Consider the following 15,519-nt stretch of genomic DNA (forward strand, 5'->3'; position numbering starts at 1 on the left):
GAAAAGGGACAAATGGACTTTGTTATGTGATTTGCATATTTCCAGAGTAGACTTGCATTCCAGACTGGTATAATCCGAGATAATATACTGCATATACACTACGGTATATGTATACTAAATGACAGAAGTATTAATGAAATGAAAAAAAGATGCCGAGAGTCAGTTTTGTTTCAACGGCACCATTTACTGCAGGAATCTCACACATTCAAAACATCTGTACAAACAAATCAATCATAGCAACAAGCTTACAAAAGTTAAATTTCTGCTTAGAAAATCCTGGGATTTTTTTTTTTTTTTTACTGTTTTTAAGACGAGCCTTCCACCAATTCTGTTCACAGTCTCATTGGGAGTTAATCGCATTTACCTAAAATTAAAGATTAATCTAAAAATACCCCAAAACCTAAAATGTTACAAGATCCTCCGGCTCTTCTGTCTGTACAGTGTCTTCCTGCTGCTGTGCGCTTGTGTCAGCAGTTTCCACATCCTCGTGATCACCTGGAAAACAAGAGGGACATTTTGATTTTCAGAAACATTTTATTACATTTCAAATAAACCGCCATGACGAGGTCTTACTGGACGGGATCCGATGTATCTGGACGAGCGTTGTGTGGCGTCCGTTGGTTATCGGAGGCAGCCGGGGAACGGCATCCTGAAAGATCTGTTCGTCATCCGACTCCATGAGACTCAGAACGTCTGCTCTCTCCTCTTCCAGCTGGCTGCAGCAAACCAGTCACATTTCATTGTTAGAATATATTTCAAGTCTCATTCACCTGTATATCTCTGTACATTTTGTGAATCTTGCACTCGCTGCCTTTTGCACTTCAGGTTAGATGCCAAACTGCATTTCGGTACCTGAACTTGTACATGTGTGATGACAATAAAGTTTAGTCTGATCTAATTATGACAGAGTGAATAAAAAGCAAATATGTGCTTGTTGATTTCAAAGCACAAGCAGAACAGATGACATGTAAGACTTTTGTAAAGATTTTGCCTTCAGTGGTAGCACTGGATCACGATATGCAACTTTTATGTCTGACCAGGTGTTTGCGTCAATAAGAAAAATAACCTATACCATGCAACTTAATTGTACTTTAATTATGTTGATTGCACGTATTTGGTCTCTAAAAACAAATGCAGTGCATATCAGGGAAGAAAATATGCAATACTCACCCAAAGCTGCTTCCTGAAACAAAAACAGCACAACAGAAGTCAATAGTAGTGTATTTGCGTGATTTATACACTTTAATACGACATGTTTTTGTGGCTTACGCTGCAAAAATAAACAAAAGTTACCCAGACAAATTCGGTGTCGACTGGAGTAAACGGTTTTAGCGACGATTCCAGCAGTTCCCACAATCAGTGCAGCTATAAAGACGCCGATGATGGCTCCTGTGTAGGAGGAGGAGGAGGCTGTCGAGACCAAACGGGAGAAGATTAGGAAGCAGAAAAGAGGGTGGAGAAGCAGGTTTATCAGCATTCCAGAGGTGGAGTCGACACCTGTAGTGACTGGCTCATTGTTTACATCTCTGCTCCATTCATCTGTTGAAAGAACTGTATGTTCAGCTCCCCATTCATCCTCCCCTCTGATGTCTGTCTGTACATTTTAGCTCTGTCCAGCCCTTCTACAACAACGCAGATATTATTCTGTGCATCCCAGACTCACTCTTCACGGTGAGGTAGACCTCCAGCTCGCGGACGGCCAGCGGGTTCTCGCTGCGGCAGAAGTAGACGCCTTCATCGTCCTTGCTGACATTGAGGATGGTCAGCTTGAGTTCAGGTCCTTCCTCCAAAATGACGTACTTGGATCCGGGTACGAGTTCGTCCTGCTGCATCCCTTTTCTCCACGTGGTGTTGGCAGGAGGGATGGACGTGGCCTCTGTGCAGGTTAGCGTCACGCTGGTGGCCTCCAGAGCCGTGGCCAGCGGGTCGCCTTCAGGGAATGGAAGCTCTGGGAGAGAGAGGACAAAATACCAAACTGTTTATATTTGTCCAAAGACTCATTTAGGACAGTAACACTCTACATTTTCATTCTGGTGGGATCCAGAGGGAATAAACCTTGTATTTCACAAGTAAGACTGAAATGAGCATTTTTATTTGCTTTACATCAATATAACCTTTACATCGCAAGTTTTAATAATATCTAGTGACTTATGTCTTAACTACTACAATAAATTGCTTAAAGCTGCTGTCCGGAGTTTGAATCGCAGCGTCTCCCAAAACACTGTTGGTCCCTCCCTCCCTCTGATTTCGCCCCTTTATTTGTGCACGCGCGCAGTACATGAGAGGAGTGCCCGGAGTGCTGCAGCATCTTGCCTGTTTTGCTGTTTTCCCCTCTTCTACATTTAGTACATTTAGTAAATAATAAAGGAATTACGTTAGAATTCTGTATTGACTTGTCCTAATACCAAAATAACATGAATCTGCTAGGACGAACTAGTAAAGTCTCAATATGTGATTACACTCGTGTATCCCTCTCAATGACGTTGTTTATCAAACTTAGTGCATTTGCGCGTGTATATGTGTTACATTGTTTATTTATTTCTATCTAGAGTTCAGAATTGTATGACTCCTCTGACGAAGAGTATGTCCCAGACGCCCCAGCATCTTCCTCCAGAGGTCGGGCATCTAAACGAAGCCGTCAGGCGGGCTATGGAGGCCGTGGTCGGGGAGCGACGCGAGCACCCCGAGCCAAAAAACGTCCTGCAGTCTCTTGGCCTGACAAGCCGTGGGATTGGTAACTTTTCTGGAAGTTGCTGATCCCTGATGCTCTCTCCTTCACAAGCAAAACAAATGTGCGCGCGGTTGCGTAGTGCGTAGCTCGCCCACCTCTGCATGGGCTTGCTTGCTGTGCGCGTAACCGTTGATTGACAGCATGACAAAGCTGAAGCTCGAACTTGATTGGTCGGCAGCGACCGGCACTTTTTGGAATAACATGGGGGTCTATGAGAGGAAGGCGGAGCTCAGGAATAAATTTTCATATCGCGTTATACTAACTTTATATTATAGTATCGAACTAGACTAACACATTTAAGCTTTGTTAAAAAATGATACATAAATTGAAAACAAATGGAAACTCCGGACAGCAGCTTTAATAGTGTAAAAAAAAATGTAAAATTGTTTCTGTTTTTTTTAAATTGCACAGGTGTATCCCTCAAATTTGTAAAAAAGTTGCACAGAATCCCGTGGTTTCGTTTATAAAGATTTTTCTTATGTGCTCTTTATTGTGTATTTTTGCAAACCCATCACTGCAATGAAAAAAAGCGCTGAGACCTGGTGAATGTGTGAAATGTTGGTGGAACTCACCAGATTTTACATGCAAAAAGAACAATCAATCCATCTTATCTGGTTTCAACTCCACTGCCAGTCAAACATGAAAATGCAATCGCTGAACTCTATCGGGTTTATGGATTTTTCCCCCTTTTCTGACAGTTTACAGACCAAAAAAAGTCAAACGATCAACGATCACCGACATGTGAGCTGTGGCCCTGCTAAACTATCAGATTTTAGAGATCTTTCCAGAACTGTCGAGGAAAGCTGATGAGATGAAACCGGAACTTAAACTTTCACACACTTCTGCGTTACATCATTGTTTGAATAAGGCTTTGTACCTTTACAACGAGTGACTCAGGGACTCACGAGTCGACTCTGGACGGTGTTTGAATTCACAGCAACGCTTCAAATCAAATTATGAGAATATTAATGCTGAATTAAACAAACGTGGTATGAAAAGCTTGACCTTAATGATGTTAAAATGATGTTTAGGAAGTAAAACATGATGTAAAAGGCAACGTTTTAGCTACATTTCTGTAAACACGAGCAGTTAATCAGCTCCTCTGGGTTCCAACAAAGTGCTTGCAAACACAGTAGATGATATGAACTGTGACTGGACTTTAAGACAGGAATGACTCAGAGGAGGTGCAGCCGATTAATAAGAAAAACATGCATGACTAAACACGTTGTTTTGTTGCTTTTGTCACTTGATAACTTGCATTAGCTGCTGGTTGTTTTGGCTTATTTGACCACTATGTTATAGATATTAATGCTTTTGTAGAAATCCAGCATGACATTTATGAAACTTTATGATTAGCAAGGATGATGATAACGTGTGAGATTTCTCCTAAATGCACCTTCGCTATTGTGATATTCAAGATATTATTAAATTAAGAAGGGAGTAGAACGAGGATTTCTGTAAATGCAGCGGTCGAAGGAGCTGTGAACTCAATCAAGCAGGTCTAACAATAGAGAAAAACGCTTTTAAAAGCTGCATTTTCTCTATGAGTTTACAAAAAATCCAGTGTCTAATAGAGAAAACATGCTCTCCTTTGCAATCTGCACAATTACAATTGTTACTGTTCATTTTTACTGAAATGTGGCTTCATAAGCTTCATGGGATCATCCCTGGCATCAAGGTTTTTACACCATCTTTCATTCTTAATACTCTCATAATTACATTTAATTTGACAGATTATCAGTTTAAAAAGCCACATGTACCTTGGCACTAATTATAGCAAGACACCTCCCATTTCAGGCTTTATTTCCATCATGTTATTGCTGGATTTTTTTTGCTTAGTTTTAACTGTTGGGGTAGAAATCTCAAATATTTCACAGCTTTAGTAAATAAATTCGTGTCAACTGATATGTTCAGAACTGTCTGTGTCCCCTAATCAATGTTTTTATTTAGATTTTGTTCATTTTAATCTACTTTTTTTATCTAATAAAGGCACAGCTGCATTCAATCAATGGTAATTTAGACATTTATTTTCAGTAATTTGATTTAATCTTTCAATTAAGTACTAGAAATACTAACTGCAGAGGAATATTGTCAACAATCGTTACACTGAGGAGTCTCAGCGGCCTCTAAAGTAGGAAGTGCATAAAAAATTCAACACTTGTGCATCTCCGGATTGTTAGAAGCTCATTTCATCACCACAACATGCTTACTGAGAGTAAACGAACACTGCTTCTCCTCCCCCGCTCTGAGCAGCTGGTGCTGGGCGGTGCACTTCAGGGTTTGGCCGTCGGATAGCAGCGAGCGGTTAAACGTCACCGACAGGCTGTCCGTCACCTGGAAGTCGTCGTCGTCCCTCCAGCGGAGCCTCGGGGTCGGGTACGCTCCAAACCAGCTGCAGTTGAACTGGACGCTGGACGGATCCTGAGCAAGAGTCCACATGCAGTCAGGGTGTCGGTCTGGGACGTCTGAGTGGGAAAAACAAACCTCTGTGAGGAAGGAAAATGTGAACCACGACTTCTCCAGCTGGTTTAAGACCAATAACCCTCAATATGCAGACGATATTCACATCACAAGACAAAATTAAATGTCTCCAAGTCATCGAATTTCCTGATTATTTCAAGGTGTGCATAAAACAGGGCAGATTTTTCACGTGACTCACAAATGCAACAAACGCATAGGTACTTTTTCCAGGATAAATAAGCACAAACTCATTGTCTTTCCTGTCTGTTGTTGCTGAAAACAACCGTTAAATATTTAAAATGGAGGTGGAAAAAGAAAGTGAACTCCTGCATCTAACCTCAATCAGCAGCATTAACACAGAGCAAGGCATGTCACTGACGTGTAGTTCAGGGACCATTGGAAAGTTGCAAATCACATAATTACTACACCATGGAACAGTGGAATTACGTGACGATCGGCATTGGTCCGTTTGTCAGTCAGCAACGTTAATTAAAAACGGACAAATGGATTTGGATGAAGTTTTCAGGGAAGATCAGGAATGACACAAGGACCAAGTGATTAGATTTTGTTAGTGATGCAGCTTATAGTCTAGATCCACAGATTTGTTAAACATTTCTATTTCGTTGTGAGATAGCGGCATGACATCACCGTAACTATGACAAAGAGTGAACGCTACGTCAGCTGCTTGCTGATGTTCACATGATTGTGATGCTACTACAAATCCACCACTGCGGACTTATCGGAACCTGTCTGTCCAACATCATACGATGAACAATTGATTAAATTGTGGGGGTGTTTCTGGGTCCCATCAAATCCTGCCGCCTGCTACATATGTAGGTGACATGATTCGGTATTCATGCATAACACATGCCTGTGTTCAGCGCAAAGTCATGTTTTATTATAGATTTCATCCATCAGAAACGATGCAAAGACTGAACAGCCAGGTCATTTTGCTTGTGGGTACATCTACATTAAATGGACACATTCTGTAGTGCTATGATTTCTGATCATCAATAATTAATAAACAAGAAAAGCACTTAGAGAGCACACAACTGCACCAAGGCTGCTCAGTCTTTGTGTAATTTCCAACGGAAGAAATCTTAAAAAAAAAAAAAAAGACCTTGTGTCGAAGGTGTGTTCTACACGTGTACGTTATGTATGGATACCGAATCACGTGACCTAAATATGTAGAGGGTGGTGGGAATTGATGGGACTTCACCTTGGATTCATCAGTAAACAACTTTTGTCCATCATCCACAGTGAGACATTGCTCTGTCTCGGCCTCGTTTCTCCTCCTGAGAAGTAGATTAGAGACGCTCCACTTCCTGTCAGACGGACTTCTGCATTTAGCAAATTCAGTATATCTGATGAAGTTGCTTCTCCATGTCAGTGAACAGAGTTTACATTGATCTTCTGATAGTGTGTTCACTGCTGGAGCTTTGGATCCAGTTTCCTCAGAGTGTTTCAGATCTTCACAAACAGCCTCCTTAGAAACCTTCAGTCCAGTCATGATGCGACTCTGACAAAATCTGTTTTGGCTCAAATAATGACCGGACTTCTTGACATTTACTCAGTCCTGATGATGTTTCTCACTGTTACAGCACTATGTTCTGCTGGAAAGTTGAAGAACAAACATATTTCTAGCAGGTGAACAACAGCTGCAGGTTGATTTTCGCACCTGAGTGTCATCTGAATGTTGCTTCAGTGGAAGGATGCACCTCAAAGAAATCATTTTTTTATACAAAGAAGTTCCATGATATTTATTAGCTTCCATTTAATTGCTTACATGTTTCGAAAGCCTCAAATTTTTTTTGTATTTTCAGGTTTATTTGAAAATATAAACAGATTTTCTATGTAATCTTAGTTTCTTAGATCGTTATAGCTCATTGCAAAGGGATTCAACACCTTTTTGTACAGAAATATAAAAGATTACAAGGCAAATTTTGTAAAAAAAAAAAAAAACTAAAAATAAATCTCATAAGCAACATCTTGTTTAGCACTTGGTGCTGCTTTTTTTCCTCATTTAAATTCTGCAGACGTTCGGTATATATATTCTTTGTGTGAAGTTTTAGTTCCTTAATTGTGAATTTCTCTAAATATAATTTCTACACAAAATATATAAATAAATACCCAATAAAACTTCCTCTTGAGGGGTTCTAATTTTTTCACAAGTACCCTGCAAGATAAAAAAAGTAATTAAAAAAGGGAAATTTAAAAAAAAATGCTTGAGTGGAATCAATTATCTTGAGTTTAAGTTATTAGGATTAATTATGTTATGACGATGATTTTTCCTTAATAAATAAAAATTGATTTGTTATTCTTCGTTATTCTTAAAACACAGCATTCTGAACTGCTTTCTTGCCTGTTAAACGTTTGTATGTTCACCTGAATCTGCAGAGCACTGACTGAAATAATTTGCATAAGTGGACATGCAGCAGTTGAGCAGAGTCTCCACTCTGCATAGATTTACATATCAGACATTTCTCCTAATACATTTAAACAAAGTGCTGGATCTATTAAATCCTATCTAACCTGTGAAATGTGTCACATAAAGCTGTGCCTCTTTTACAAAACAAACCAAATTCCATGTCTAAACAGGTTTTAAAGCAGAAATCTGGGAGAAAATGTTTGCAGTTTGCCATCAATTGCAGGAAGTCAAGAAAAACACCAGAAGAAGATAACACCGTTATCGTTAGCGCAAGACGACCTCATGACCCTGTAGATAATCCTGTGAAACTATTGCAGCTTCACAGTGAAACACTGTTGATGAATCGAGCAACATTCGAGTGTAACATTTTCAGTCACGGCTGGACTTTTGTAGATTTCACTCGTTTCAAGGTTTCTGCTCATCTCCGTTTCTGCTGGGTGACAACTCAGCATTTTTCCTTCCCACCTCAACAAATACGCATTTTGACCATCTTGTTCAATCTCTGTTGTTTTCCATCTATGTTATAATCAAAAGGTTTCACTTATCAACACATTTAGCACTAATTTGTTAGACAGTAGGCCACAGATTTCTTTAAATGTTTCATCCATTTATGCTCGGAGAGGCTTTTAACTCCCAAAACTCAGAATAAAAGGAGATTTAATGCAGTTTTTCTGACCACAGTCCTTTAATCTCTATGGTTAAACTCACATTTATGTGTTTCAGGCTTTATCTGTGTCACCTCCGATTCACTTCAAATCTGGTGTTGCTGAACTGAATTATGGGTCTGATTTTTTTGCTTTACTTGTAACGGAAAGCGGAGAAAAGTTTCAGGAAATTAAATTGCAATTAAATTCAAATTACTCCCATAAACATACCAGCAAATAGAGCCCTTAACATCAAACACACCCACCACTGATGCAACACCCACATGTAGTAAAACAACCATTTGCTGCACTTTAAACTTAATACATTAATTACAAACTTCAAGTTCACTAAACTCTGAATTAAGATCAGATCTAGAAAAGGGAAGTCGAGTTTTATTACTAAAGCTGAGCATTAAAGTCGGAATTCTAATCAGGTTCTGAGGGAAATGTATCCAAATTAAGTACTGGAAACTATCAAAAAGCTCAGCTTGGGTCAGTTTGGAAGAAAACAGCAGCAAACAAAGTGATTGTCAGAGCTACACTGTTTCTGCAGCAGATTAATTTATCTGACATCCTTGAGATTTGGTTTTCACAGAGTGTCTGCAAGAAAACAAGTGCCAAATTCAAATAATGAACCTTAACGTTGGCAGATGATGGTTAAGATTTTTATGCTTTTGTCTCATCTCTTGTAATTTGGTTAGCTCGGATATTTTTTTCCTTAGCTGCATGAGGTGTGCTCAAATCTAGGAGGCAAATTAGGAAAAATAAAACATGTGGACCGAGAGCGAATAAGATGGCACCATGCTGAAGGACACATAACACACTAAAGATGTTTTCCTGCAATTTAAGTTGTATACTAATGTTACTATTGACAGCTTCAACAAAATACAAAACTAAAGCATGATTTTTTTTTGTAAATAAGTACATTAAAAACAACTGATATTCCAAAGAGCAGCAGAGTAAATGCAGACTGTAAAGCCTGTTTCTATTGTAGGGGGGATTAAAAAACTGAGTCTTTGCATAGAAGATTTCTGGTTTATTTTTCATGTTCATCTCTTGTTTTTTGCTCAAATATGTCTTTTAATTTGGGCAAACTTCTTGTGTAGCTGCTCGTGTTCATAAAATATTCATTACTATAAGACTGATGCACTGAAAGAAAAATGTGTTTAAAAAATTTTAATTTTGTTATTAGCACTGAAGTTGAGGCTTTATAGTAGAACATGCAGCAAGAAGTTTGACCCAATTCCCTCCTTTGGTGGTAACCAAATTTTGCCAGTACTAAGTCAAAGCTGAAGCTTCCGTTTCTAAATGAAGCCATGAAACACTGAAGCACCGTCCTGCACCACATCTACAGTCACATTAAGTGTTCTGCTCCTCATACTTACAGTAGACCAGCAGCTCTGAGCTCTTATTCACCGTCTGCTGGGAGACGCTGTTCCTGGCGCTGCAGCTGTAAACTCCCTGAGCGCTCGGCTGAACGTCGTCTATCCTGAGGTCCAGCCAGGATCCAGAGCTGGAGACCAGCGAGGTGTTGCTGGAAGACGCCCCAGTGAAGCCCCAGGTGAGCTGCTGAGACGGGTAGGACGAGGCGGAGCAGTTAAAAGTGACCGAGGAACCCCGGACAACGAAGAGCGTCCCGTTGGAGAGCGAGGTGGCAGGACTGACGGACGTAGAGACATTTTCTGGTCCACCTGAAACAAATGTGTGCAGCAGTTTACAACCGTGGATCATCTCATCTAGCATTAATGCATACTTGTAATGAAATAAATGGAATGCTGATGTCACATTTCCTGGAATAAATGTTTGAAAATGACTCATGACTACCCTTAACTAATGTAAAGTGTTTTTTTTAAAAGGATTTTTGGCCACAACTGATGCCAATACAAATACCTGTAGAAACCAGATAGTGTTTTATTGGTACTCGATTCACGCAGTAGAATTACACCATAAATCTCTGACAGATAATCAGGAGTTGCACTACTGCAGCTTTTCTTATTCTGTCTTGCACAGGATCATTTTTCAACCAGAAAGTGGCAAAAAAATAGGAGTCAGTTGGTTTTAAGCATCTGATCTCTACCTGCTTACAGATTACAACAATGTGCTGAAGCTCATCGCATACAAACAAATACAATCTTCCAAGTCTTTACTTAAAAGACCCACTAAATATTTAAAGTGGTGGTGGAAAAAGTAAGTGAACTCCTGGATTTAACCTCAAATAAGCGCTTCCTGCAGTTGTGGATCATAGCTGCTGAAACATTAAAGATATAGATAACTTTTCCTTAATTAATGCTTCACTTCAGTCATTTTCAGTGTCTGCTGTGATCGACACTCTTAAATTCATTCAAAGCTTTCTTCATTTTTACCCCCTGTACCCTAAAGCCCACTGGAAAGTTTGAAACGCATGTTATTTTTATTAAATTTAAAAAAATTGCAACATTTATCAGAGCTAGAAACTGCAAAAACAGAGAGAACTCTGAGATGTTTCAACTTTATGATGCTTAAAATTGTGAAATAATGTTTTATACTTTGTCTCATTAAAACATTTGCTAAAATTACAGTGTTTATACTAACCAGATTCTACAAAACTAAAGAATTCAACATTCTAACTACTAACAACTAAGAAGCCACTAGCGGCTCAGCTGTGACCGACACTCACATAATAATAATAATAATACACAAAAGTACACAATTATTAGCAACAAAATGTAGTTTAAGAAATAAAGTTGAAAATAATCAAAACCATTTCAAAAGAAAAATCTAAAATAATTTCTGTACGTGTTAGCTAATATTCTTGTTGCAGTAAAAGTCAGCGCAACAGCAAAAGAGAATAGAATTAATTAAATACATAAATGACAAGTTTCAAGATTTCCCATTTATTTTTATAGTAACATAACTGTAGTCTTATTTAGCCACTAAATTTGTTCACCAAAGCATACTTCTATATATACAAAAAATATCTTAAAAGAGAATAGACATTGTTTATAAGGGAGGCATCTTTCCCTATTTTTCTTCACATATACAATATTGTTGGTTCTTAACACCAGAATTGGAATTAGCCAGGTAAATATACACTACATGTAAGATTTTAGGGCGTTGACCTTAATATTTGAGTAAGTGGGGTAAACTTGGAAAGTATTTACTGTTGTAGGGTTTTAAACCTTTTAAATTAGTCAGGTTTTTTTTTTTATTCTATAGTCAGTACTACAGGTATTAACCTTTGTATTCAAATTAGTCGAATTAGGTAATTCTGCAATGCTTGTAATTTTGTAAGGCCTTAACCACAATAATTAAGAACACATATAATATCATTAGGTGTTAACCTTGACATTTAAATTGCTTCTTTCCTTATTTCTCTTCACATACACAATATAGTTGGTCTTCAATCGTGGTATTTGAATTAGTCAGACATATTTGTGTTATATTTACTATTGCAGAGTCTTAAACATTTTAGTTTGGTTAACCATGTAAAACCCACTGCTGGAAAAATACATCAGTTGTATTTATATTCAAGAAAAAATGATTAGATAAAAATAAGTAAAACATAAATAAAACAAAACAAGAAAATTCTATATATTATTTGATATATATTTTCACTAAACAATTATATATATATATATATATATATATATATATATATGTAATTTTTTGGGGTTTTTTTTGCTCTTTATTCTATATATTTTTATATATATTTTACCAAAAAATATATTACAATTCATTATGTTTAGTTTTATTTTATTTATTTGTGTTACATATTTTTCCTCTTCGTTTTGTTTTATTTGTAACTTTTTTTGCTCATTTTCCCCCTATATTTGGGTCTGACAGGGTTAAGTTGTATTATCTATAATATTGCTACTTAACCCTAACATTTGCATTAGTATGGTACATTTGTATGACATATGTAAAATTATAGGCTCTTAACCTCAGTATCTGAATTAGTCAGATAAAGCCGTGTCATATATAATAATGTAAGGTCTTTATTACAATATTTAAGGCAGTCCAGAAAACTTGAATAATAATAATTATTGGTTGGTGATAACCTTGACATTCAAATTATGACGTTTTTCCTTATTCTTTTTCAGCATATTTCCTTCAGTAAGGCATGCCTACTGGTCTTGGGTTATTTTATGTAATTCTATCTACAAACTAAAGCAGACTGAAGCACTGACAGGTGTTTCTCACAGCTGTACCTGAGCCAGCTGTTGTCATGTGACCTGTTTGTCATGCTGCAGAACCAGTTGAACAGATCTGTGGTTTAATGGAGGATCACTGAACAACACCCAGTTTTTATCCACACACCGGTCTCCTACTGGTCTGAGCTTCACTTACTGGCCACCTGCAGCACCACACGTGCTTGGAAGCTTCGGTTTCCCGTTAACGTGGAGCTGCACAGGTAGTTGCCCTCGTCTCCTGGTATCACCCTCCGGATGACCAGACTCCCGTCATGCAGCACGGTGAGCCGCCCGCCGTCGTCAGGTGGACCCGGTGAATCCCCGCCACTCCTCCCGACCTCCAGCCCGTTCTTCACCCACGTCGTTAGCTCCGGTTTCACGTTACCTTTGTTGTAACACGAAAGCAGCACGACGTTTCCCGGTGCTGCTGTAGCTTCGGTGTAGTCGACGATCGAAACTGAAGCTTTTCAGAGCAGACGAGACAGAAAATCAATAAGCGGAAGTAGCTTTTCAGCTTCACCTGAGTTACCTGGATGCTGGGAGAACTCACCTGTCCAGCAGAAGCACAGGTGTAGCAGCGCTGCGGACAACACTCTCCGCATCATAGCTGTTCCTACATGAGGGAAAAGTGAAGACAAAGGTTTGCGGTCCAGACCTGTCTGACTAGTCCACCTGTGGGAACCAGTAGGAGACACTCAGACTCTTACTGGGAACCATTCTGGAGTCCAGAACACAGCAGCAGGATCCAGACCATGGTGGAGATGTTCTGCTCTGAGCTGCTGCTTCAGGACGAGCTTTGTTTACTCCAACATGCTGATCCGGAAACTTAGTCTGGAATAAACCACACCCTGAACTCACCTGTTTAAAGGTGCAGTAACACGTTTTATCTCAGGTTAGTGTGTATTATTATTATTATTATTATTATTATTATTATCTAGGGATCTATAGATCTCAACCTTACTGTTCAAGTTCTTCAGGTAAACTTGTGTTTTATATATATATGCTTTAATGTGAAGTTTACTTTTAGCTTTAAATAGTTTTCGTGTTTTATTCTGTATTATGTCCTGATTATTTGGGTCCGAGCACTGGCTGTGTTAGTCCTAATTCTGCTTATCTCACATGTGTGACAGATCACATTTTAGTCTGTAAACCGGCCCGTTACCACTTCTGTAAATTAAATGCAACATCAGAATGTGCTGAACCTGGAGCCGGCCAGCTGCTCGTATTAATCAAACAGCCCACTTCCCTTTATCACACCAAGCCATAGTCATAAATGCTCTTATCGGCCTTTCTAATAGTGTGGACGTTACAATCAGACTCATGGTGGCCTAAACTATTACATTTCATCTTTATCACATCCAGTGATCACTTCTTTTTCACGGGCCTCCTTTATAACGGCTGGACAGCTTGTTGCATAATGAAATTCAAAGCGCTCTATTGACAAGGGAGATCTCGCACTTCGTTTACTTATATTTATATATATTTTGTTTTCCCACTACAGGCAAACAGGCATGATGAATGTGTTGCCCTGCTAGGACACAGAGCTGGTCTGAGATCAGGCAACTTCCAGGCTCTACTGTAATGTCTGGAGAGGGAACATTTTATTCCATTTTGTCTCAACGTGACAAATAAAGGCTCTTTTCTTTAAAGTGCAATCTGCAGATGGCAAGAATGTGTTAATTTCTTTGCAAAATAAGGTGTTAAAACATGCAAAGTCACATGTTTTGTTCCAGCCACAGCTTAGGGTGTGAGCTGTGGCAGGGCTCTCTCCTCCCTCGGCCTTGCTCTCTCTCTCTCTCTTTGCAGGTGTGTGCTGTGCTGATGAGGAGTCCAGGTGTGTGTCATCTGTAATCAGCAGATCATGTGCAGGTGGAGGCCAGCTAATCAGGTCCTGGCGTCCTATAAGAACCGCCGTCAGTCATTGTTTGATGATGGACTGTGTTTGTCCCTCCATGCTGACCTCTGCTTGCTTTTAGTTACCCGACTCCTCTGTCTGCTCCTGGTCCTCTGTGGATTCTGGCTGGGTCAAGGAAAATCATCTGTCATCTCCCTAGGTTACCATAGCGGCTGTGTTAGCTCTCTATAGTCAGGAGCAGTTTGTGATGAGCTTTTGGGTTTTAGTGCAGAGTTCTGGTTGCTTAGTTTTTGTTAGTTAGGTTTCCCTTGTTATTTTGTTCTCCTGCCTTGGTGTTACCAACAGTGGGTTAACCTTAGCTTTTGGGTTTGTTTTGTTATTAGTCTTCCTGCCTCTAGAGGCTCCTAGGTTGGCTCCTTGAGTTCACCCTGAGTTGTTCTGTTAGTTCTGTATTCTTTCTGGTTCTGTGAATAAATTTGTTGTTGCAAATCTGTCTACTCGTTCATTTCCTACATCTGAGCCTCTGGTACCCGCTGTAACATGATTTAAACAAATATACTAATAGAAATCAATAATAGAAATGAAATCTCCAGAATACACAACATTATGATCTTTTTAGCCATAACAAGGAATATTTCAGGACGAAATATTCCTAAATTTCAAAACCCAGTCAAACGTTCCTCTCATAGTCAGATCCTAGTTTCTAAAAATGGGATGTCTGGAGACAGAAAGTGTGTTAATGGAGCATGTGATGCCGGAGGAAGGACTCACTTGGGACAGATGATCTGACTGGCAGAAAGTTTAACGAACCGCAATCCACGTGTTTCTGCGGGATACAGCGCCTCCTGGTGGCTGCTTATAGCTGGAGTTGTTTGTGTCGTTCACATGTCGTCAAAATACTGGGAAAAAAACAACTTTGCAAACACTGAGCAGAAAATAAGAAGCACCAGTAAGGCAATTTACCTAACATTTGAGTTTTTTTTTCAAATACACCGAGAAATATCAGCATTTAGCGCGACAAATGCGAACCTAATATGTGCAAGCGGATAACAAAATAGGTAAAATTATCAACTAATGCCGATAAGAAATTGGAGTTTATATCAAACACATAAATTAACTTAAACCTCACAATTTTTGGCTATAATTTGCTTAGAATTAAGTTTGCATGAATTAAAACCCACATTTTGGATTCATGGTTCAATTTTTTGTCTAAACGCGCCCAGTCGGTCCCA

General features: G+C 39.0%; 1 protein-coding gene across 2 annotated transcripts; it reads right to left on the minus strand.

The window, feature by feature from the left end:
- Window positions 1-345: 345 nt before the first annotated feature.
- vsig10 (V-set and immunoglobulin domain containing 10) lies at window positions 346-15,435 on the minus strand. Of its 2 annotated transcripts, XM_051951002.1 has the most exons (8): window positions 15,059-15,435; window positions 12,983-13,045; window positions 12,590-12,895; window positions 9,649-9,954; window positions 4,942-5,196; window positions 1,664-1,948; window positions 574-1,410; window positions 346-495 (listed from the first exon to the last, which is right to left on the minus strand). In XM_051951002.1, the coding sequence occupies exons 2-7, from the start codon at window positions 13,035-13,037 to the stop codon at window positions 1,067-1,069; spliced, it is 1,551 nt and encodes a 516-aa protein (XP_051806962.1). In that variant the 5' UTR covers window positions 13,038-13,045; window positions 15,059-15,435; the 3' UTR covers window positions 346-495; window positions 574-1,066. The 2 variants fall into 2 exon arrangements, with proteins under 2 accessions (XP_051806962.1, XP_051806961.1); XM_051951001.1 differs by lacking the exon at window positions 15,059-15,435 and having other exon boundaries at window positions 12,983-13,639.
- Window positions 15,436-15,519: the final 84 nt, after the last annotated feature.

This window comes from Acanthochromis polyacanthus, chromosome 7 (assembly GCF_021347895.1).
Source record: "Acanthochromis polyacanthus isolate Apoly-LR-REF ecotype Palm Island chromosome 7, KAUST_Apoly_ChrSc, whole genome shotgun sequence".
Taxonomy (NCBI): Eukaryota; Metazoa; Chordata; class Actinopteri; family Pomacentridae; genus Acanthochromis; species Acanthochromis polyacanthus.